Source organism: Choloepus didactylus, chromosome 12 (assembly GCF_015220235.1).
Source record: "Choloepus didactylus isolate mChoDid1 chromosome 12, mChoDid1.pri, whole genome shotgun sequence".
Classification (NCBI taxonomy): domain Eukaryota; kingdom Metazoa; phylum Chordata; class Mammalia; order Pilosa; family Megalonychidae; genus Choloepus; species Choloepus didactylus.
This window is the reverse complement of record NC_051318.1, coordinates 25427199-25452834: the sequence shown is the minus strand read 5'-3', so window position 1 is coordinate 25452834 and position 25636 is coordinate 25427199. Positions and strand designations below refer to the sequence as shown.

The 25636-nt window shown below is 40.8% G+C and overlaps 1 protein-coding gene across 1 annotated transcript in view; it reads left to right on the top strand.

Annotated features, from left to right (window-relative positions):
• The window catches only part of COL4A2 (collagen type IV alpha 2 chain), a 213807-nt gene that overhangs the window by 554 nt on the left and 187617 nt on the right, over positions 1-25636 (top strand). The window contains exons 2-3 of the mRNA XM_037799948.1: positions 263-346; positions 477-531. Of these exons, the coding sequence (XP_037655876.1) occupies positions 303-346; positions 477-531 (99 nt within the window). The 5' untranslated portion in view covers positions 263-302. The remainder of the gene's footprint in view (positions 1-262; positions 347-476; positions 532-25636) is intronic.

The window sequence follows — 25636 nt, the reverse complement described above, 5'->3', positions numbered from 1 at the left end:
GGGCTGCGCGCTCTTCTAATTAGTGCTGAGAAGGAAGAGCGGTGGAGAAAGAGTATCCAAGCTGACTCTGTTTAAGGAGCGCGGGTGCCTAAGGGGAGAGGCTCCCCCTTTTTCTGGATAGTCATGGGATAGCTCTATAGTGGCCCCTGAAAAGAGGCGGTCGAGCGCACCCCGATGTCCACGGATGGAGACCAGCAGTGAGGATGCACTCCCTCCCCACTCCAACCCCCTCGCTAAATCCGCTTTCTCTCTTTGCCTTTAGGCTAGGAGGGACCCGGAGCCCAAGTGGCCAGGTTGGGAGCATGGGCCGAGACCAGTGCGCGGCGTCCTGCCCTACCCTGCGGCGGTAAGAGCCTTTCTGCCTTTCTCCTTGTGGGTCCGTGCGGGAGGGCCTTTCCGGTGTAACCTCGAGGAATTGACGAGCCAGGGGCCCACGGGCGCTTGTTCACGTCGCCCTTCCTCCCCCTCCCGACCAGGTGGCTGCTGCTGGGGGCCGTGACAGCGGGGTTCTTGGTCCAGAGCGTCCTGGCGGTAAGTCCTGGCTCAGTTCCACCCTCCTTGATCCGCGCGCTGGGGAGTGGTTGGGACGTTCGGGTGGTCTTACCTGCAGGCGGCTCGTGCGTGCTCACCTGCGCGTGTTTGTTCTCCTCCAGCCCCTACCCAGCCCAGGTTCCCAGGAAAGCTCGCCTTCCCTAATGAACTTCCCTAGTTTGTCAGGGTTTCCCAGCTTCAATCCTGTGCTTTACAAGCGTTGGCCCTTACACCGGAGCGAGTAATTTAAAACGTAGCCTAAAGCCACCCTTTTCATTTTTGAGCAAAGCCCCAAAGTTAGTAGCCAGGAATAGTGCCAGTCACATGGCGATAAGGTACTAGGGTTAAGAGCAAGAAGAACTTTGATAGAACTCTGTCATTGGCAGAGTTTTTCACTTTCTTTCCCCCAAAAGAGAGGCTTTGGGGGAATGGGCGGAGCAAGGAGGAGAAGGAGGCAACCTTGTATTTCATTGTAACCACTGTGAAGGAACAATGGAAGAAAACCGCGGGTTTTCTCACAAGTCTTGGTCTGGCCCTGGAAGAACCACAGGTTAATAGAGTTCAGCTGCCTCATCCCCTGTTTACTGAGCGCCCCCATCCCACCCCACCCTCAGCAGCCCTGCTATTCAAAGCAACTTGGCCAATATTGTGATTGCATTGGGTAAACAGCACTATGGGATTTTAGAGTTTTTTGTTTAAAGAGTAGGAACTATGTTTAATGAAATTGGTGGAACAGTGGCTAAATTGCCAACCCATCCTACATCTACTGTCTGGTAGAGTATGTCCTTCTGCAGCACCTAATTTCACCAAGATGAAATCATATTGGGGGGTACCTCTCCCACTTTCAGTTTCTTCGCTGCATAGAGTACACCATGCACCATGGGGAAACTCTTAGTGGTTTGATTTAAATTCTGCTGTTTCATTCTCTCATCGTTCTGACTTAAAGTAAAATAAAGAAGGATTTCAAACGTGAGTGAGTGAGGAAGGACTATCCTAGCTAGGGAAAGAACCACTTTAATTTCAGTTTTTCTGCTGCCTTCTGTTCAGGTTCAGGTCCCAGAATGGGAAGTAAGAGGAAGAACTCAGAGACTTTGACCAGAGTATTCCAGGCCAAAGTTTTCTTAAGGCCCAGAGCTGTCTCTCCTTTCCACATGTCCTGATTTAAGAAGATCAGAACCAAGATATTTGAACCAACCTATTGACGCCACCCATTGACCCTTCTGGGCCCTTATGCTAATCTTATATAAGGGACTTGGCCCAGATTTATGAACCAGGGACAATATAAAGATATATATATATATATAAAAGTATATAGATATATACACACACATCTAAAGAAGGAGGTCCCTAGAAAGTAGCAAATAGTATTGAGTGTATGTGTTGGTTGTACTAACACTCCAACTCTTTCATTCCCTAGAACCACTTTTGTGGTTTTTCAGTGTTTTCAATGTTTTCACTTTTCAGTATTTTCAGTCCTGAAGATTGTGAGAGTCACTGGAATTATCTAGGACTGATTCTAAAATTGGTGGAAAGGGCTTCATGTCAGAAAATCTAGATACTAAACCCATCTTTGCCCTTTATCAGGAATCTCGTCTGTTTCCTCACTTTGAAAAAGAAGTGAGTATCGCTCAGATTGTTATAGAGGCCAAGTGCCCTGTTAAATGTAATATACCTCTAGGGCTTCCTTTGAAACTTCTATTTCCTGCAGACTCACCCTTAGCCTCTTTGACTCTGATCCTTAGATGTGGCCAGGATCACTGACAGCTGAGTCCCTGGAAAGACTTGTGAAACATTCAAATCTCTGGTCTCCATCCAGCCCTTCTGATCAGACTTTCTGGTGTACAGTCCACTTAATGCAAAGGTTTGGGAATCAGTGAGCTAGAGTATTGGATTATTACTTGGGGCTTTAGATTCTTAATCTATAAATGAAAACATAAATATTCTTAAATCATTTTACTGAAGACACATAAAATGTATTGTCAATAGACATGCAAGTTTTTTATGTTCAACAATGGGTTGATGTTCAACTTACTAACTTCTTATTGACCACTGGCTTTAGCAGATGTTACTCATGAAACAATTCATTGGTCCTTAACTATATTCATTAAAAAATCTTCTTAATTGTGACAAATTCAGCTTCTTTCCTATTTGCCTGCCATGCTCAAAATCCTGTCTCATTGCCTATTTGTTCCAAGGACTCTTGACAAAGTTTAGGTCAATTCAGTAAAAGGGACTTACCTGCTGTAGCTTGAAGATCTTTGTAGCAGAAGCAGCTGAAAACTGTGTTAGTGAAGAGGGTAGCTAATATATTGAATGAGTATGCAAATTCCTGTGTGCCAATTTATGTGCATTAATTCATGTAATCCTGATAAGAAAACATGCCTATGAGGTAGGTAATGATTGTCATCCCCATTTTACAGGTGAGAAAACAGGCACAAAGACTGTAAATAATTTGCACAAGATCAGTCCCTTTGAAAGTGGCAGACTAGGGATTTAAGCCCAGCTCTTCACCACCGCACTAAGCCTTTGAGGTTCAGACTGTAAATCAGTAGGAAGAGCTCTACCAAGTTTCAGTACTTGAATCTCCTCTCTTGTTGAGTGACTTTCTCCTCGCCCTTTACCCCACTAATGCCTGAGGAAATTTTCACTTACTCCTTCTCTATGACTCTTACTTACTCAAGGGTCAAGAGCAGAAGAGCTAGGGAGAAGTATGATCCAGTTTCCAAAGGAAGAAAGGAAACAAAAATCACAACCTGTACTCCAGACTTAATTTGCATACATATGCACTGAATGTGCAACTGGGAGGCAGCTCTCACTTTTATTTAAGTTTCTTTTATTCAAGTTTTCTGAAGGTGCCTATGTGTTGAATCCTTTGTCAGGGTGCTAAGTGCATATGCCAAATGCCCATCCCAAAAGGCTGCAAGGCATAAGGGTTAGGATCCCAGACTCTGAGGGCAGACCGCCTGGGTGCAGCTCCCAGCTTTGTAGTCTGTGAACTGCTGCCTAACGTTGGCATCAACTAAACCTCTGCAACTTAGTTCTCTCCCTCTCCCCCCTAAAACTGGGGACATGAATAAAAGCATCCGTCTCATAGGGTTGTGGGAGGATATCAAATGAGTGGATGCTGTGAAGTGCTTAGGAAAGTCTGGCACATAGCAAGTGGCCTGGAGAAGTTTGCTGGGCCTATTTAAATGAAGGTCTCGGCAGTCATAGTTTCAAAACGTTCATGGCGATTTAAAAACAAACACTTCACTGCAACTGGTTCTAATCATTTTCCCTTATCTAAATAGGCTGGGTAGAAACCTTGAAGACCTGAGACTCAGTCCTGTGGGTGTGATTCTGGGAGGAAGAGAATTCCAGAGAACAAAGGGCTGCCCTGGGATCAAATATGCAGCAGGCTGGTTGGTCACCTAACCGCTTCAGACAGCCTCAGGTGGAGAGTGGGAGTGGGACCTGGGAGGACAGGGCCTCAACAGTTTAGGTCAGTGTGTAGCGGGAGACCTTGAAGCCCAGGTGATGGCTGCCTCAGGAAATGCAGGTCTCCCGACTGCATGACTGCATTCAGCATTGCATTCAGCACAGGCTTAAATTTCCAAGCCACCTCCCAGGGTGTGATGCCTTGGAAAATTTGCTTGACTCTCCTGCACATTGCCACATCTCTCCCTCTCTACCAAACCCCCTCCACCAAAAAAAAAAAAAAGAAAAAAGAAAAAAAAAGGCAGTATCAATTTTCTAAGGGTTTTCTCTCCTCCTTTCAATAAGCTGATTGATCAATTATGAGAGATGTATATGCGAAAATACTCCTTAATATTCTATTTAGGGATCATGAAAAAAAGCTCTTTCTCACAATTCCCTGGAGCTTCAGTTCTGTTGTTTAAAATCTGAGCCCCTAAGAAGAAGGGAAAAAATCACAAGGTTCCTCCTCTGTAAATGGAAAAATAAGCATATTTCAAGCTCTCTGGAGGGTATTGAGGTAATTCTCCCTGGGTGGCATGTATGACTTGGCTGCGGTAAATAATACCAGTGATTTGTCATAAGCATCCTAGAACTAGAGGTGGGTACAAGGGGTGAACAGGAAAATAAAGACAGAGGAAAAACAGGCTCCGGTGTTTTCAAATGGATACATTTAGCACCAGAGGGAGAGAGAGAGAAAAAAAGTGGAATTCAAATTAAAAATTCTAGGATTGGAAACAATTTGGAAAAGATTTTTCAAAAATAATAAAAATCAAGGATTATCCAATTGTATGTTGGGGGAGAGGGAAAGAAAATGGGTGGCTCGCTAAAATTAATAGGGAAATTCAAGGACAAAACTCAAATGCAATGATAATATAGATTTTCAAAATTATACTTTAAAAATACTTCTAGATGATGTAATGAGATTGTACCACCTACAAGATGTTTTTGGAATGGCTCGTTCTTTTAATATGAAAAAGGATGTTTATCTTTGAGTAGAGGATTTTAGACAAAGCTCTGAAATTGGCCTCTTCCTCTTTATCTGCTGCTATCTGTTGACACCTATCATCACTGCTTAAGGAGGAACTAAAGCAGGAAATTCCCTGTTCAGCTTAAATCAGACATCCGATTTCAGGTGGAGGCCTCTGTGGCCCAGTATCTAAACAGTGGGGTCTTGAAACATTTGTAGGCAATGAAGTCTAACCCCAGAATAGCTACTGACTGGCTGCTTGACCTCAGGACAAGTCACTTAGCATTCTTAGTCTTTAGCTCTGGGCTTGAAAGGAAGGTTCTAGAAGCGCAGATGTATTGATGTGCTGCCCCGCAGTCAGTGCACCCCACATGAGTAAGAGAGTCTCAGCTGAGGACACAAGTGCTCCCAGGTACGTGCAGCTCCTGTAGTTGCTGAGACCTGATGGGAGCGAAATGGTGTCTCACCGTTTTCCCCAGCTGTGAAAAGGAAACTAAGAATGCTTTTCCAGGTAAGCATTTGTGCTGCTCCAGGATATGATTTAAAAATAAATATGCTGCATTAAGTGTTTAATCCTCAGGGTATTGAGAAGCTTCTGGAATCCAGTGAATAAATGATATTTAATCAGTTGAGAGGACAGCCAGGGTTATTTGATAGTCTCCTCTTGCTAGTCCCCTTTGGTAGCTACTCCTTTCAGTTAATGAGTATACTGGGACAGGCCTAAATGCCTCACAGCCCGTTGATTCCATTGACTTCCGAGGTCTATAATTTTTCTTTTGATTATCCATAAAAGAAGAAGGCAGTGCCTAATCTTAGGGAAACAACATGGGTTTCCCAGTCCTGTTGATGTGGTCAGGCAGGGAATTTCACAGTGTCCCTAGCAGTGTCTGTCCTACCCAACTAGATTCAAAGTCCCTGCGTGCCCTAGATCTAGTCTCCCTTGTGTTTGTGTCTCCTCTTTCTTCTGCGGCTCCTAGCACATACCTGCCATGCAGAAGGTGTTCTGTTAAGATGTGTTGTTTGCCTTGATTGAGGCTGGCTTTTGAAGCAGTAAGTTCTTTTGTAAAAACTGCTCCTCCACATGCCATGTGGTATCCTGGATTGGATCCTGGAACAGAAAGAGAACATCAGTGGAAAAACTGGTGAAATTCTAATAAGAGTCTGTAGTTCAGCTCATGTACCAATGTTAATTTGTGCACTGGTGTTAATTTCTTCGTTTTGACAAATGTGCTGTTGTTATATAAGATGTTAACACAACATCCACAATGCCTGGGTGAAGGGTTTTCAGGAACTCGCTGTCCTGTCTTTGCAACTTTTCTGTAAATCTAAATTATTTCCAAATAAAAGTTTATTTAAAAAAACCTTGCTCCCTAGAAATCATGAATCCGTCACATTTGGCGTGTATAAAACCAGACAGAAAAATACAAAAACGAAGCTGAGGAGCAGCAAGTTATTATTAGTTAATAGCAGATGTGGCCAGTGAAAGGAAAATATCATTCCCATTCTTTTCACCAACAGAGTAAGCATATAAAAGTCACTTCTGTTAACTTTGAAATATAGCAGAAGTGGGCCCCATGCCTGAGCAAAAGGGGTTTTGTCCTTTTGCATTGGGTGGAGTGCTTTAGGAAGAGAGAGGAGGAAAAGACATCTTAATGGAGTTTCCACACGGTTCAGTATCTCTTCGGAGGGCCCAGTGGCGCTCCTAGACTACAATAGGCTTCCTCTTCTTGACAAGGAGGCAAAATGGCTGCACAGTCATTTCCTGAGCTTGCAGTGGAATGGTAGGTTTGAATAACAGTGTGGCTTTAAGGACAACTTTAAACATTAACCCAGAGCAGCACAGGTTAACGTTCACCCCTTCTAACCCTTGCTCATGTGTCAGGCTAGCGTAGGAGCTGTATAGAAAAGGAAAAGCCCCTCTGCCTTCCCACAGGTCTTGAAAGCTCGGTGGGTAACAAGGATGAGAAAATGGCTAGTGGAAGCAGTCAGACCCCTGGGATATCCTCCTCCCCTGAGCCCCACCTCCACACATTCTCCCTGCATTGCCACAGGCCATCATGATGGAATGTGGAGTCAGCAATATCCAAGCGGCCACAATGTCTACTTCCGTTATGAGCTGGGGGGAAGGGGCCAAGAACAAGGATGGCCAGTGGCCAGTGACTGTCACCTAGCACATTTACCCCTGTCACCACCCTGACGTTGATAACCAGAAATGCAAGGGGGTACCAGAAGCAAGCTCTGGCCTCCTGGCCCTTGCCAATTCTGTTTTGTTGCCTCCTTACACATCCTATCTCCATTCAGTACCAGAGCTCCCTGTGAGATGAAGGACACTCTGACCTCTTTCCTTTCAGAGTAGCCCTGTGGCAGATGTCAGAATGCCTGTGTGCAGCCCTCAGGTACAGGTGGGACTCTGTCTGTTGGAATTTAGACCTATTTGAGAATCTAATTAAGGTACCCTTTCCAACTGCTAGGATCTTAAGTTGCAATTAGAAATTAGTGCGTTTAAATCATCAGTAATCACACCTATTTATATATACATTAAACATTTGGCTTCACCTATCATCTACTGCTTCTGCCAGAAACACATTCCCTCAACTGTAATGCTGTTACCACAATCCAAAATTTAGGAAGTAATGCATCTTCCCTCCAGGAATTAGTCATTTGTACATTGATAAGCTTCAGGGCCTGAAACAGAGGAGGCACTCAATAAAGCATTTGTTACATAAATGAATGAATGTGTAGTTAGTTGAAAATATTCAAATAAATCTTTTGGATGAGGAGTAGTCGTGGAATACTTAATAAAAGAATAGATAAAACTGTATTTTCCTCACCATTTTTTCCAAATTAAATACTATCCCACACCAGATAAAACTAGCTGTATGTGACGATAAAGGAAGCATTGATCTGCCTTTGAAAAGATTTGCATGTTTTCCTAGGGGTTGTTTCAACCCCACCCATAAAATTCCTATTCTGCTGCTTTTACCCAGCTCACTGATCTCACTTGTGGGAATTGCAGAAGAATTTGTATTATTGAATTACATGGACTAATTTTCTGGTACCTGGTGGAAATTATATAACAATATGTTTTTCTGAGTTTTGAGCATGTTTGGATCTGTGACTGTCTTTGTGGAATGATGTAGGCCTTTTGAGAACAGAGGAAAGGGCTTCTGGTGGTGAACATGATCAAAGACACATGCTCTCTGGGATGCCTCAAAGGCTCTGGTTTATTCATTAAAGAAAAAAGCTGCTGATTAGCAACCACTGTGCAAAAATTGCAAACTGGCATTGGGAGGGAGTAATGCAGCAAACAGACCAGCAACGTGGGTCTTGCTAGCTAGGGCCTCGTTCCTCCTCTGTCTTCCACCACCCTGCAGTGACACAGGTGCCAGGTTGGAGAAAAGGAGGGAGCCCTCTGGGAAGGTCTTTGTGGGATCCCCTAGGATCAAAAATAAGAAAGAGTAATCTCTGGAGGTGCTTCTAGCATTCCAGAACCCCAGGTAAGAAGCTAAAACATTGTATGGGAGAAAAACAGCTAATCCTCTTTGTTGAGCAACATGGTGCCAAGAACTGAGCTAAGCCACTGGCCTACACATTATCTAATTTAATGTTCACAGCTCTGTGAGGTAGAGACCATTATTATCCCACTTTACAGATGTGGAAAGTGAAGCATATGCAGGTTGGGCACTTGCTAAGGTTAACAAGGAAAAAAGTTGGTAATGAAATACAGGACTCCGTTTCCAAAACCCCTGCTCTGAGCACTGTGCTGGACTGATAAATCCCTAGGCCAGAGGGTGAATGGATAGATAGATAGATAGATAGATAGATAGATAGATAGATAGATAGGCAGACAGACACACATAGAATAGATAGATAGATATTGATAGATACAGTTATATGTAGAGGTAGAGAATACACACAAACACACACATACACTTGGCCTTTGGGTGCTCCTGACTGCTTTCTCTAAGGGATGCTGAGAAAGAAGAGAAAATGACTTTCTCTAGGAAGCATCACGCACACCTAATTCTTTTTAGAGCATCAGGCATACCTGCAGAGAGGATGGACCTATGGATGTAGATGACTGAGTAGCCTCATGAACTCGGCAAAATAAAGACTAAAAACACTGTAGTCAGGATGACCAAGGAATACACGAGAATAAACAAAGGAGAACCAGATCAGCAGAAAAATAGAGTCCCTGAGGATGCAACAACCCTCACTCTCCTTCCCCAGGAATCCTTTAGGAATTTCAGACCACTAAGGTACATTTTACTTTAGCAATGTAAAGGGTGGTGGGAGGAAAGGAGGGGAAAGAGGTGCAAAAACATTTTCTCAGAGTAGAAAGAGAAGCTGTTTGAAAATTTCAGTAGTCCTAATTAAAAAAAAAAAAAAAAGACTTAAACCCAGTAGAAAATAAGAGACCTTAAAATTATTTTAGCTATATAGAAGACCCAGTGGGACAGTGGTAAAATGAAGATGGAGTCCATGTTTTCCTGGCCCAGTGCCAACTCCCTTATGAGAGGGTCTGCTTTTACTATTTCATGTTTTGTGTTGATGCTTTTCATTGAAGTTTCCCATGTGTCAAAAGGTAGACAGGTGCACAATATGTAAGTAAAACACCATGTAACTATAAAAAAAAAAAAAAGGATAGCCAGGTGAAGTCTTTTAAAAGAGTTAGAATATCTGGGTTTGAGTCCAGTGACTGGGAACAGTCACTTTTCCTTTCTGAGCTTCCTTGCCTTCATCTGTAAAATGAAACTACTAATAACCATGTCAAAAGTTTGAAGTGAGATAGTTTATTTGAAATTTATTCGCCAAATGAACACATCAGATTTTACTAGAAATAATATTCATGCACAGGTTATATACCTCGATCTTCCTGTGGACTGTGTCCTGTTCCCAGAGTGGGGACAGGCCAGGACGGATGGGGTTTGAGTGTCGGAGTGCACACATGTTGTGCGGTGTGAATTTAGGAGTCGTCAGACTGCATTTTTGAAGTTAAGTATTCCATTTGGGATTATTCATGATTGTAGACCAACTTGCAGAAGTTCACTATCGAGACCAGGTTTCTCTCTCCTTCGCCTCTATGTTAGACAAACGCTATGATTTCATAAGCAGTTGTATTCATTAGCAAACACCTATAGAATCTACACCCCAGACTCGGAACCATACTGCGTTCTGAAGGGAGTATAGAAGAAATATCAGAACTATTGAATGGAGTTTAAGAGGAATAAGACCAACTTGAGTTTTGGGTTTGAAGACCCAAGCTACTTCCTGGCTCTGTGACTGTGGGCAAGTGGCTGGACTTTTTAAGCTTCAGTTACATTTCTGAAACTGAAATAAGAATAACTCTATTCTCATAAGTGTACTCTAAGTATCAAATAATATATCATGTGTAAAGCTCTTAGCAGTCTTAGCATTGTAGTACTCTATAAATGTTAGCTAATGGCTACTTGGTTTTAGTTTTCTTTGTTTTTTTAAATAAATACAGGTCTTCATTCTGAAAACGCAAAACACTTGAAGCAACAAGAGAATAAAGTTTCAGTGGTATTAGAGTTTAGAGGAGAGAACAATTATTGTGCATTGAGAAGCCCTGACAGGAGTGTATTTGGATGTGGACCTCAAGGAGAGACGGGCAGAGGAAGGAGAGCCCGGGGTCTAGTAAAGGAGCAGCGTGACTAGCAGGCGACAAGTACATGAGCCAGCGGGACTGAAGGGCCTATGGGAACTGTGGGAGGGAATTGTGGGAAACAAGGTTCTTGTCTTTATAGCACAAGGCAGGTAGTACCTGCAGCAGTGAGGCCCAGCTGTGTGGACAAGCTCACCCTGTGCACAGGCAGTTCACACAAGAATTGGCATCTTCAGAATGACTTCAGTTCTTTTCATTTCTTTAAAATTTGGGAAATGTCAGTAAAAGGAAGACATTTCAGTTTTGACTAAAGTTAGAACAAGGTGTAACTAACTTATTTCCAGAACAAATGGGAAGACATATAAAGGATGCTTTGTTCAAATTACTCGGGAACTCAAATATAATTGAACCAAACAGGAAAACCGAAGAGGTTTGGGTTTGGCAATATGGTACAATAGGATCTCAGGAAAAAAAAAAAAAAGGACATTCTAAATAGATGACAATTGAATGCCAAGGATGACCCTGGATGGGATCTGAGGATGGAGGACAGGAGGCTCAGAGGGACACAGTTGAGACATAGGGGAAAAAAAAAAAAAAAGGAAATATAGAATGTATGCATTGTATCAATGTTGAATCTCTAGTACTTCTTAGCTGCATTTAGTGGGATTGCATAAAAGAATGTTCTTGTTCATGGGAATTGTATATGTGAATTATAGTGTTTGTTCAAGAATGTGTGCAGCTAGCTCTTATACGTTCAGACGACAGAGCAATAGATGATGGATGATAGATAGGGAGGGAAAGAAATACCAGTGTGACAGCATGTTAAAGTTGGTGGACTGGGGTATCAGGGGAGGGGGGTCAGGGTATGCTGGAGTTCTGTGTATGGGGTTTGTATTGTTTTTGCAACTGTTCCTATAACTTTGAATTTATTTCAAAATAAAATAAAATTTTAAGAAAAAATAGGATCTCAGGAGAGAATTTCTTTCTTGAAAGAGCAGAGAGATTCTCCTCCAAACCATTTGCTAACAAGGCATTTGCTTCCGAGATTAGCAATTCTCGCTTTTCGCTGTGGCTCTACAATTAGTATGACTAGAACCACACAGCCTCTTTCCTCCTTAGCACCCAGATGTGTAAAACCCATAGCTAGGTTCAAACAGGAAGAGCCCAGTTGGAAATCTGGGGGAGGAAAATTGCTTCCTTCCTTTTCTTCCTTACTTGGTCAATTGTCTTAATCGTAACAACAGTCCAAGTTACAATTCAGAGCCCAGTAAGGACATAGGATACTCTCCTTTCCTGTCTAAAAACCACCTTCCTTTCCCATTAGTTCCCACCAGATTTCAGCTTGCCTCTGGGAAGGGTTTAGCCTTCTTTCCCAAGACAATCTTACAATCTTAGCTCAGGCAGGATTTCCTTCGGCTTAGTCATCAGCTCTTATTGTCTACCCTCCCCCCACAACTGTTGCAAAATAAAGAAAATTAACAGCAAATAGTCTGAAATTTTACATTTTCAGGGGTTTATAATCTTATGCCAGTACAAGTGGACATCAGTTTTGGTATGTACTGACCAACATCAAGATGCCAGAGGTTGGAGAAAGAAGTGTATTTCTAGATAAATCACATGGCACGATGATTTTTCAGCTGTCTACCTTGACGGTTGTTCAGTTGAAAAAGAGCAAGCACACTCATTTTAAATGCATTTCTAAAAAGTGCAAAGTTAAAACAAAAATGACGATTTTAACAACAACAAAAAATTTATGTTTAGAATGGAGCCTGGTAGAATGGTGAGTGAGATTAATAACATTTCTTGCTAGTGACAGATCTTTTTCCCACTGTCACATAAGAACACGCCTTCAAGCATGACATGACCACCCCCTCTTCAAACTCTTCAAGGATTTCTTGGGGTCTGTAAGGAGAATGCATTCCTTATATTCTCCTAAATTATTCTAGAAGGAACCAAAGCAACCCAGTATAGGAACAATGCATGAGTTATCAAGTCTGTTCTTGATTAAAATGGAAACTCACTCAAAACAAGTCACTCAGCTCTGACTGCCTGTGCAGGGAGGAAAGCATGCATCAAGCATGCAAAATTCAGTCCTTCACTACCCCTGTCTCTAATTATATGCATTCTCTCTCTCTCTTTCCTAGTAATAGTAGTTAATAGTAGTAGCAGCACCAGCAGTGGCAGCTGCAGCAGCAAAAGCACATCATTCTACTTTGCCAATTAATTTTTTCTTGCCAGGAGATAGTAGATAAACATTATCCTATCCCAATTCATGCCAGTGGATCCTCATCAAAGAAGTCAGAAGAAGCAAAAACCAAAGGTTAAGTTTGTCCTTATAGGTCAGAATTTCCTCTTTGTCATCTCAGTTCCAAAATTTTTCCACTGAGACCCAATGCTCATGTATAACCAAAACTTCACTCAAAAAATGGATCTTTTATCAGTTACTCACATGCAGCAGTTGCCTTTCATGTCCCATGAAACCAGTGGATCTTAGACTGGCAGTACATCAGAATCACTTGAGGAATTTTTTTTTTTTTAACTGCAATGTCCTGTTCCTATTCTTCAGATACTCTGATTGCACTGCTTTGGGGTGGAGCCAGGCATCTGTATATTTTTCAAGTATCAGTTAAGCAATGGTTTTCAGTCTTCCACACATTGGAATCACCTGCAGAATTTTCAAGACTACTCATGGTGGGTCCATCCCCTAGAGTTTCTGATTTAATGTGCCTGGAGTACAGCCTGGGCATAGGGATTCACAGAAGCCCCTCGGATGATCATAAAGGACCCTGTAGACACTAACTTCTTCCGTTAAGGTCAGGAGGTATTATTTGCCTCTGGCAACCGGAAGGTTCTGATTCTCCTGTCCTGGGGCTCTCCGTGGGTCCAAGAAGCAGCCACCATGACCTTGGAAGAGTTTACCCCACCCCGTGGGGCCGTGAGGCAGAATGCCTGGGGTTGTGAGAGGCAGAGCTGGCTGCACAAGCGCCTGCTCGCCACAGGCCACTGCCTTGACCCGTCATTCCACTTGCCACCCAGACCCCCCGCCACGTGGGTGGGATTTACACCTCAGCTGAGCTCCCTGTGTTGTAATTTGAGAAGGACTTCTTTGCTGTCCTAACAAGAGCAGTTTGCTATCTGCTTCTCACCTGACTGGAATTTAATGTTCTAGAAATAAATGACTTATTTTACTCAGGAGGAGGAAAGAAGCAAGATTAGTCATGGCCACCCTTGATTTATTTTGCAATCCCAAAATTCTTTGCTTAAGAATTAAAAGCAGTTAAGAATAGTGATTGACCATTGCTTTGTTTGAAATGTTGTGGGGTTTTTTTTGGTTGTTGTTTGCCTGTTTGTTTTTAATTTTTTGATAAACAAAGTTAAAAAATTGAAAAAAAATCAGTAGAAAAATGGGAGTAAAAACTAAATGACAAATAGGGTGGGATGGGGGGATGGTTTGGGTATTCTCTTTTCACTTTTATTTTTTATTCTTGTTCTGATTCTTTCTGATGTAAGGAAAATGTTCGGAGGTGGATTGTGGTGATGAACGCATAACTATGTGATCATACTGTGAACAGTTGATTGTATACCATGGATGACTGTATGGTTTGTGAATGTATTTCAATAAAACTGAATTAAAAAAAAAAAAAAAAAGAATAGTGATTGAGTCTTGTCTAGAAGTTCTATAATAAGGCATGGGCTGGACTGCATGGATGCTTCAAATAACTGGAAAGTTTGATTTCCCCTGAACAAAATCTAACCCTGGGGCCATATGCTTCTGTTTCGTATGAAAATGGGAGCACAAAGCCACAACAGTGTCTCAAAAGAAAAGAAATATATTTTAAAGGGGGTATATTTATATATAAATTCATCAATTTCTAAAGTGGCCTTTCTCTCCTTTTTCAGTACCTTTCAAAATAAATTATGTTTCCAACACTTCTAGTTCTTCACTGAATAAGGACAAAAGACTAAGGTTGTTTATTCAAGCAACATTTTTTGCCTTCTTGTTGATTTTTCTTCTTCATTGAGTTTAAATAACTAGAGTAAAAATAAACATAGGGAAAAAAGCAGGCTTCGTGGGTTTTTTCTTAATTCCTCACATTAAAAAAGAATCTTATGTCTTTATCCTTTTTACATGTTTCATGTGTCTAAAATTAGGTAAATTTCCTCAAGTAAAAAAAAAATGTCTTGGCACATGATTCGTACATCACCTACATCACAAACACCATGGCGTTTTTTGTAAACTGAGCATTTGAAAACTGATCTTATTAATGTCACTGCAGACATCTTATATACAGTACATAGTGCAGACCTGTGTTGAGCGTTTAATACTTTTAAGAATTCTTATTAATCACGGTTTTTTTTGTTTTTGTTTTTTGCTCACTAGATTTCAAACCCTTAATGCCAAGAATTGCATATAAAAGAGGTTCAGAAAAAGCGATTAAGGGTCAGAGGTACAAGTGTCTGAGTGAGCCAGTTTTACTCTGGGGGCTTTCCTGCATTTGGCTCTCTCAGGGGTGGGTCTTCCCACTTCTGTCTGGCTCACTGGTTGTTCCACTCTCCTCTTGATGTTTATCTTGCTTTCTGGTAATTGTTAACCACTCTCTGCTAATCTAAGCTCCTTTGCGGCCTACTGAGCTTGGGTTTCCTCTGGGTCCCATATGTGAAGCTGTCCTGGGGGGAATTGGATGACGCTCTGTGAATGAGGTCTGGTTTGGATATATAGACATGGGGTGTCAAAGACCTATAGAAGTTCCTGCAGGCCATGGGAGTGTGTCAGATTTCCCAGGAAGAAAATAGAGACCAGAAACATCCGGACAAGGGTAGGAGACAGGCCAGAGAGTTAGGGGGTGCCCAGAAGAAGCTGTGACTAGGAATCCTGGAGAGGAGGCTGTTCCAAGGAGGCTGTGATCAAGGCCATCAAATGGCACAGAGAGGCTGAGGAAAGAGGCTAAGGTGTTTCCCTTGGATTTGCAGTTTGCAGGTTATTGAGGTCCTCTCTTCATGTAGTGGTGGGGTCAGAGCATAAACCACAGTGGATGAGGGAGACATAGGAGATAAGGAAGTGGAGACAGTAGGTCTAAAAAAATTACTTACTGCTCTTTCTTCTTTCCCCTTGGACAAACTTTCCCCCACTGGACTTCAAGCTCTTTGAGTGCTCAGAATTTGTTTTATTTACCACTGTATTCTTCTCCATCACAGTGACCTGTGCTGGGTTCTTGATGAATTTTATCTATTAGTTAATGCATAAACACATTATTTAACTATTCTATGGGAATAATGTATTATTTAACTCTTCTATGGGAGTGTTTAATATTTCCAAACAAAAAAAAATTGACAGTGACATGCTGGGAAAACCATTCATGGGAGGGAAAAGAGACAAAGGCTGTCTCACAGAATGGAGAAATTTCCATCCGCATTTTTTAGTTCAGGTCGCATGGAGTTTAGGCTCTCGTTATGCACCAGTCCCAGACACTGAACTAGCTCATGGTCCAAGAGGAGCAAATGGAAAAAGGCATTTATCCTGTGAAAACCCACAGCTGCTTTGAATGACCTGTCATTCCATTGGAATTCATGGCGGAGGTGGGGGAAGGTGACATTTCCCAGCGTTTGAGGGCTCATAGCTGCACCACTAGTTTAGAGTCCAAAGATGGAATAATTTGAGGCTTACTCTCGATTTTGGAATTTCTGTTCTGTGAACTCTGGTTGGAGTGCACTAACAATGCTACTGACCCAGGAGGAGGAGATCAGTTGAAGAGGCAGTCACTGCAGAGTGATGATATAAAATGTTTTGATTAGGAACCTCCCATGGATGCCTAGCACAAATCTTGCTGGCATTTTTTTTCCTCCATTTATTATTATTATTTGAGTTAGTTGTGCTAAATACGTCTCTAACTCATTCCTCTACAATTGTGAAACCTGGGGAGGCACTTGGTTTAAATTAATCAGTGTCAGGGAAGCTGTACTTTCCCAGACCAAGAAAGCAAGTGATGGTGTCTCAAGGGTCTAGAGAGACAAAATTGGCTCACTGCTGCTTATGAGGAGAGGATATAAGAGATGCACTAAGAAAATGCCAAAGGAAGGACTTCCTTTTTGTCCCTGAAGCTTGAGCTCAGGACCCAGGCGACTCCATGAGGACAGGGACCACGTCATAGCCACGCTGACCCTCTAGTGCCCATACAGTACCTAACATCATTGCTTCATCTGATTCACATGACAGACAAAAGCAGGCAGGAGGGAAGAAAGAGGGGGAAACAGGAGGCCTGGTCAGAAGAGAAGAAAACTCGGTATGTCGTGAAGTGGCTTGGGGACTTTTGTTCAGAAATGCAGCAGTTGTCCCTGTGCCAGTGCCACCTAAGGTTGACCCAAGAGGGGCTCCTCTCTCATTGGTTTCACTTGATTTAAATTGCTGTATAAAAAACTACTGGAGTATACAGATATTGGCTTATCTGCAAAGTCAAACTAATGCAAAATATGCTTAAACTGCAAGACAGAGTGCCAAATTATTTCCGTTTAATGCCATGCCTTTTTTTTTTTTTCCTTGAGCTTCAAATCCCACAGGGAAAGCAGGCATTTGACCTATGAGTGGCCTATGGACTGAGCTGCATTTTTACTTCAGGGCAGGCTGAAGGGAGGCCAATGCCCTCCTTTGTGCTTCTGGAAACTCAACTTAATAGTCTATCAATGGTAAGAATGTGGAAAGTGAACCAATAGCCAAAAGCCACATAATGCCATCAGTCAAAGCCAGCTGATGGGTGATAACTGTAGTTACTCCTTCTAGAGTCACTTCTGGTGGGCTTATGTAGGTTCAGGTCAATAAACTGATGCAACTGGCAGAAAAGTGGGAGCTTTCATGAGCAATTACTTTCTCCTACCTTAAAGCTTATCCCTGACCAAGAAAGAGACCTGAGTCCACAGAGGAGGTGAAATCCCCTTGCCTAAATATATAAAAATGCAAATCAGATACATCTCTTCAATCCTGGCTAGGGGTCAGCAGAGATGGGCCAAACAGTGCTTCTCAAACTCTAACGTGTGTTTGGTTCAGCAGGTTCAATTCAGCAGGTCTGGGGTGGGACCTGAGGTTCTGCATTTCTAATACACTCCCAGGTAATGGGGATGCTACTAGACCATGCACTATAGTTTGGGTAGAAAGTTCCAGAAGTTGGTCTCTAGAGTGTTTTCTAGCCTTGTGATTCTCTGTTTTCCCAACGAATGGCCCTTCTTAGCAATTAATAAAATGTATATTGTTTATCTCTAAAATAACCTTGCTTGCCCCTAAAATAACCTGCCGGTCTTCTAGAATGTTATGAGGACATTGCTTATACAGGCAAGTTTTATAAAATCTTGACTGAAAGAAAGATCATTTTCATCTGTCCTTTAGAAGGGTTAAAGAATTTTACTCCTTGTAAAGCTTTTTCTCTTTTTTGACATGTGAAACTAAGTCCTGAGGGTGATGTCCTGACTGAGAACAAGTTTGATCCTGAACATTGCAAAAATAGCTCTGTTAGAAGAGTAAAGAGAATGGAATGGAGCAGCAGAATGGCTTATTTTATGAAAACAAATTTATCTCCATAAAAATAGGTCTTCACACCATCAAACCTTAAATTGTCATTTTAACAAAGTTTAAACTAAATGTGTACATAGTAAAATAAATGCATTTTTGAATAACTGTTTAGAGTCAATTATAGGAAACAGAAAGCAACCCTCATGCCTCATGGAGAATTTTACATGAAGCTTGTTTCCTTTTGAAATGGGGTTGAAAACACAGTCCCTCCCGCCAAATAGTTATCTTTCTCAGTTGCTAATAAAAGCAGCTCTGTGTCTTGTGGGGTGACACTATTTTCCATCATGATGGTCAATCATGCGTTTGATTGTCTCTGTTAAAAACATCTATTAAACAGAGTCCTTTGGAAAATTCCATGTAGGACAACCACATATTAGAGATAAAAGCAAAGATTAAATAGCTAGCCATATCACATAATTGTCTTCAAGGGAAATCATATTAGAAAGTTAGTGAATCAAGGTAAAGGAATCCTTGATTTAAACGATTCTGCAGGAAGTCAAATAATTTGAAGCTTGTTCCAAATTACAAAATAAAGTATACCTTCATTCTGTAATTTACTTAGGACTCAGATTGCATCTGCCATTTGCACCCAGTTTAGAACTCAGAGTCGAGCTCACCTAGGTTCAAATCTGACTCAGTCAATTCCTTTCATATAACCTTGGGTGAGATCTTTAATTTTTTTAGGTCTTTATTTCCTCCTCTGTAAGATAAGTTTGTAGTACATCCCTTACCCCATTGTTAAAAGGATTAAAATTCATAATGTATGTAAAGCACCTAACACAGTGCCTGGCATAGACTAAACACCCCCTGCCCACAGAGGCGTTATTACTGTTATTTCCCAAATATTGGCCCAAGGCCATTTTTTTTCAGACTTGACCATGTCTCTTCCTTGTCACTCTCCTCGTTACAGCCCACCTCTCCTTGTCTAGATTCTAGTCTCTTGAATCACACAGCCTTGAAAAGGAATTTGATAGGTTTTTCCAGATAGATTTAACTCCTTTGGTCTGTTCATAGGGGAGGCTATAGGAAAATTTTAAAATAGACAAAGTTTTCCCATCCTTTTTGATGCCCTTTTCCTTAGCACCCTTTAAGTGGCTTCATATTTCCCTGAGCCACACTGTAATACCAAATCTAGGCCTAGTCTATCCCCCCAAATACCAAAAGGGACAAAGTTTCCCACTTTCTCCACTGCCAAAGCTTCCATTCTTGCAGCATGGGTCATCTCACCTGGTATTACTAGGAAAACTAGGTTGGGATTGTGAGTGGCACTCCCAAACTCCATAGCCTTCCATCTTTTTTTAAAAAAGATAGTAATTATAAACCAAGTGGATGGTTGCAGGAATTTAAACAAGGAAGACAGTACAGCTTTAGTCTAATGAGCAAGAAGAAGAATGCTCCAAGATGACCTGACGAGGCAGACAGGGGCCATGAAGGGCCTTCTTTGGAATTTGGACTATTCTCAGTCCAGTGGGAAGTGCTGGAGGATCAAGCAAGGGAAATGACAAGATAATTTGAATTTTTAAATGTCACTAGGGCTGAAGGGTGGAGAATGGATTACAGAGGGTCAAGAATGGAAGCTGGGAGACCAGAGAGGAGGCTGATTTAGTTGAAGAAGTTTGCAAGGCAGTAATTTTAGTAATGGAGCATAGACTTCATTGGAGAGGTTTGGATTAGAAGCATAAATTTAGGATTACTCAGCTGGTATTTAAACACATGGGTATGGAAGGGCTCACATAGGAAGAGAGTGAAGAAAAAGAAGGGCATGCATCCATCCAGTGACCTACTTGGCATCTCCACTTGCATGTTTCACAGAGAACTCAGATATAACAGGGTCAAAGTGGATTCTTAATTACCCCCGTTCCCAGGCCGTTTCCTCTCCAGTCACTCCCCTGTCCAGAGTTCAGTCTGGATAAGGAGGGATGTGAAGAGAGGAGATGACTGTGAGAAAGTAGAGGGATCCATGAATTGGAGAACAGATGGGAAAATCCTACTTTCTGTGAGTAAAAGTCCAGAGTCAGTGGCTAAGGTGGGATGGAAGAAGTCACCAGGGGTGAGATGATTATGGAACGGAGAGGCTGGGCATTGGATGTGGCGGCCTGGTAGGTGGCAATGTCACTGTGAGTGAGAAAAGAAATGGGGCTAGTGGGGTTTGTGGACCAGGGTTTGAATCATCAATAAAGATCAGGAAGAGTACCTGGGAGGTCAGAAAATGACCCATCAAAGAAGGGGGAGAGGATTGCAGGGCTGGATGGCCTGAGTCCCAAAGGTAAGGAAATTTTTTAAGGAAAAGGGGAGGAGAAAAGGTTTGCCAATGGCAATGGAGAGCAACAAATTCCTAACCCTGTAGTGTGAGTAAAAACACTTCCTATTGGTAGGACTTTGGTGGATGGCCAGAGACAATCCTTGAGTCTGTTTTTGAAAATAGAAGTTAACTGTTCTTCAACCTAAAAATTTTGAATGTCCGTAAAGGAATTAGATCATCTAGTGCAATACTGTCAGGTAACAAATATGGAAACACAGGCACATGTTACTCTGTTCACTGACATTATCCCATGACCCGTTGCTCCAGCCCCAAATGACAAATCCTATACTTCAAATGTAATGAAATAAACCATATTAATAATTAAAGATTAGCCAAAGGTGGTCACATAGATTTTATTTATTCATGCCTTTACTTATCCCTTGCTTCTTTGTGGCCTCCTTCAGTACAACCTTCTGTTGCTCATTACTGTCTTTCCAAGTTGTAATCTAGGACAAAAAGAGCAAACTGAACATTTTAAACAGTTCTGGTGAATCTTTTGAAGGAAAAGACAGGAGAATTCACAACTGTTTGTGCACATCAGTTATGTGAGTTTTCACTGACCCCAATTTCCATGGGCCTCTTCTCAGGCTCCTGTAGCCTTTAGGACCAAGATGACACAGAAGGGGGACCGGATGCTGGATTTCTGGCTCTTCTCCAGCCTGTTCCTTTCCATCTGCCCCACTCTGTCTCCATCTGTCCCATTAGTGACTCTTAGGCTGTTTGGTCATGCCCAGTAGAGTCCATCTACATCCAAAGCGTGATTCCTAATCTATTTCCTTATTGTCAGCCTATTAATCTACATGGCAACCTGGGGACAATACTTTCTTTGCTTAATTTTTGAGTTACTGTTTGAAAATCAGTGAATCTCAGACTTGGATGGCAGCTCATCAGCCAATTAAAAAACTTCAACATTTTAAGTCCCCGAAGTCTTGACCACAGATAAATAATAAGCTTGGATTCATAGTAAAACCTTGTTCAATATATACTCCCTTGTCCCCAGAAGTACCTTTTCCCTCAGAAGTACTCACTTATTCTCTTGTACAGTCTTAGCTTTAGATACTTCACTCTACCTCCTACACACACACATTCACCCTTATTCCATATCTGGTTGACTGTTGACTACTAACCTAGATTGGCCTCATTCTTTAGCACCATTTCAGCTATCCTTGTGGCTTGCCATTCCCAGGGGTCTCCTGCCCACCTCAATCTTAGCTTCACCAGTTACTCCAGTTGGGTTAGTTCACCTCCTGCATTGGCTGGCTTCTTTCTCCCAACTTGGGCCCTCACCTGCCCCCTGAACTTAGCACTCATAAACACTCACTCTTGATATTTAAGACAAACCTCTTCCAAATCACTGACCACATTTGATTCCATCCAAAAAAAAAACACAACACTGTTACGTCATTACTGCCACCCAAACAGCTAGCCTTGCAAGTCAATCTCAGAAATTTTACCGTGTGTTTTTAGTTGATTTTTGTCATTAAAAGACAAGGAACTGAAAAGACTTTAGCGTGATCCTCTTAAATAGTCCCGGATGGTTTTTAAGTGCATGTCTTTCTAGAGTGAAGAGATTGGGGCTGGGGTGGCAGGAATGAAAAACAAAGAAATTCAGCTTGAAGTAGTTGGCTTGTGTTGTTTTAAGAGAGGAATTCATTCTGTGAGTGTCAGTGAAGCATTAAAATCCCCCAACAGTCTAAGAGAAATAGTTCTCCTGCTGTGACCTCACCCCCACTAATTTTGTTTTCATAATTAGTTAAGGAACTTGACTTTAGTGAAGTTTTCAAAACTCTTGGCAGTTATCATTTTAAAGTCAGCCTTAAAAATATTGTGAACATAAAGAATTTTGCGATTTCTTGGTCACATTCAATTGTGACCAATTTCCCATAGATTCAATAAAGTCTAAATAGATTTTTATATCCCATATACTTAGTAAAGTCTAAATAGATTTTTATACTGTTTTCCCCAAAATTTATTTATGAAACATAGTCAATATTTTAAATATTTGGTTAGGTGATGAGTTTCACTGCAAACTCAAAATCATGTACCATGAACCTCTTTAATCTAAACTAATAATTATGACCTTGTCTACAGTAAACTATAGGCAAAAAGGAGTTTGCAGTGAAATTAATAATCTAAAAACTGTACTCAGGAAGATACTGAAAACCAATCCGCTTAAAAAAACAAACCTCCTTAAGGAATTTCTGAAGCACCTATTTACGAGTACAAAATATGCTGTCACTGATAAGTATTATCAATTTATTAAAACCATCCTGAAGAACCTCTATCTGAGGGTTGTGATTTCTTAGCTTGATTATTGAGTTGTTGTTTAAAAATAAGTAAAATCTTGTTTCTTCTCTTAAAATTCCCTGATTCTGCCATTTTCCCCATTCAATCTAATATTTCTACCATTAAATAAAATTAGGAAAATTTTGCTGTCTAGCTTGACATTGAAGAAAAGCCAAACCATGCTGGTCAAGTTTGCTGTTGACTGAAGCAAATGTGGTATAAGCTGAGATTTGTCTCTTAAATGTTTTACTATCTTTCTCTTTTTCCTTCCTTTCTTTCATGAAATATGAAAACACTGGACTTTCAAATGCAACTGATGCTGCAGCATATTTAGCTCAATGTGCAAATCAACGTAATTAATTCAATGATTACACCATATTAAGGGTGACATATTAGAACATTTTTCTGCAAAGAATTTACCCTAGATATAAAATCTCAAAGCCAGATAGGACCTTGGAAATCAAGTAGTCCAAACTTCTCTTAAAGATAAGGGGACTACCCGGAGTGGTACAGAGACCCACCTATAACCATAAGCTAGTTCCTTGATAGAACTGACACACCCAAACACTAGTCTAATGTTAGCCTTGATAAATTAATGCTGTCATCTAATTTCACTAATTAAATCATTTTATATATTAGATCATTTTCTGAGTAAATTACATGACTCACTTTTTTTAAAAAAGACTTGTTTTGGAAATGGTGAGCTGAACATTCTACTAAGCCAAAACCCATTGATCATGGTAGAAGCAAATGTTAGAACAAGCCTCATAGTTCTTTGAGGTCCAATATTATGGCAAAGCTAAATTCTTCCTTTATTGTGACACAATTTCTTTAAAACCCTTATCCAAAGAAAGAAATAGGAAACCTTCTAATCTGAATAAAATGAGGGATAAGTTAAATGGAGGAGTTTAGATCTTTAATCAATTCACTTTTCAATTCCTGGGATATTGGATTTGTTTTAAGTGAAAGGATTTTAAAGAAATATTAAATTTAAAGGAATGTAAAACAGTACTACATTTACTCTTATGTTGCTCAGTACACCTCTATCAACAATCTTTTCCTCCTCCACTGACATCACCTTGAATCAACATCAGAGAAAACATATTTTAAAGCTTGAGTTTTGATTTCTTGAGATTGAAAAGCCCTAATTCCTGAAAACGTAATTTAGAAAATCCAGAAAGCTAAAATGTTATTCATGATATAGAAGTCTTTATTAAATGTCCTAGATAATAGTTAAAAACATTAAGAAGGGGTACAGTTGGAAACGGAACGGCTGTGAAGAAAGAGTAGAAAGAAGATAAAGCCAGCCTGAGGTATCCCATAAAATGAAGTATTTTGGGGGTAAGGCTATCCAAATATCCCTTGACATAATAGAAAATCTTCTGTGCACTCCTCCTTATTATTGATTCTTTATATTTGTGTAATAGTTCTTTTCACTTTTCAAAGAAGAGTTTCATAGTCATTATCCCATTTAATCCTAACAGCCTTGCATGATGAATGGGACAAGCACAACCATTCCTGTTTTACAGATAGAGAACATTGGACCTAGAGGAATTAAATAATGGACCTAAACCTACACAGGTGGTTTACACAGCGTTGGTGTTGAAGCCCTGATTTTCTTTTTCTTGAAAGGTTCTCCCAAGCGAATTATTCCAGGTCCACATAGCCCCTTGTGAAGCGTTGCCACGTATATTTCCGTTTGGTAGTCACAGTCTCACCAGGAAAGAGACAGAGAAGTATAATCACCTTATTACCCTGTTAGGAAAAGAGAGACATGTTCAGTGATTTACCCAAGTACTCCCGGTGAAGTATGTGCCTAATTCTATAGTGGGTGGAGGAGGAGTCTATAAAATAGAGCAAAATATAGTATTATAAAGCCCACTACATCTTTTTAAATGGCAAAACCAAATGTAACATTTAATAAATATGTTGCTTTAAGTTGCTAAACAAATACTTTGTTTTCTATAAATATGAATTACTTTTTTGAGATATGGAAACAGTGACAATTTTCTAATAAAATGTGATGGATAATAAGTTTTGCTACTAAAGATTTCTAGGCCTTCTGTGGTCCCTTTAACTGAAAATGGAACTTTATTTTGTTTTGCAAGTCATTCTTATAGCTGCATGACTTCATCTCAAGCAAGCTAAATAAAGGAATTTTCAGTATTATAACGGTCACTAATCAGACAACTGATTTGTCAGCATTTAGAAAGGGGTAAAGTTTCAGGGCGAGCATGGAAAAAGACTGCTGTTTTACTTGCGAGGCCTCGTTGTGTAGGTGGGTGGCGAGTTAGAATGAAGCTGGGAGGTGTTGAGGGCTCCAATAGCAGAGATCTTCCCAGACAGAAATGTCAATTTAATTGGGGCAAAAGGAATGTATAGATAAATATTAGAATTAATAAATAAGTTTGGAAAAGCACTAACTATAAAAAGATTGATAAATTGGTCTACTTTAAAAGTTAATAAGCCAAACTATCAAAGAACATCAAAAAGAGAGACTCCCCATCTGCTTGTTCAAAATTCACCTAAGCAACTCTGAAAAGGGGCTAAAACTTCCTCAAGCCAGTATTTCTGTCTTTGTTTTTCCAAGTTCCTGGTATCAACGTCCACCACCATCCCTCTTGGCAATGCTTCTCTGAGCTGTGTGAAATTGTTTGATACCATTATGTATCCCCAAGCTGTACCTACGGCCAAGATGACTTGGTCCTTCTCTTTTGAATTAAAGACCTCCTGCTAGATGCTTTTTTTTTTTTTTTTTTTTTTTTTTTTTTTTTTTTTTTTTTTTGCTGAGAGCAATTAGTTTCCATACCAGCAATTAAGGGAAGTTTTCTAACAGTGACTGGCCACAGCCTTGCCTGTCTTGACCTATTTTGGCTGACTGATTCCTCTCTAAATAGTTTGGTAATCAGG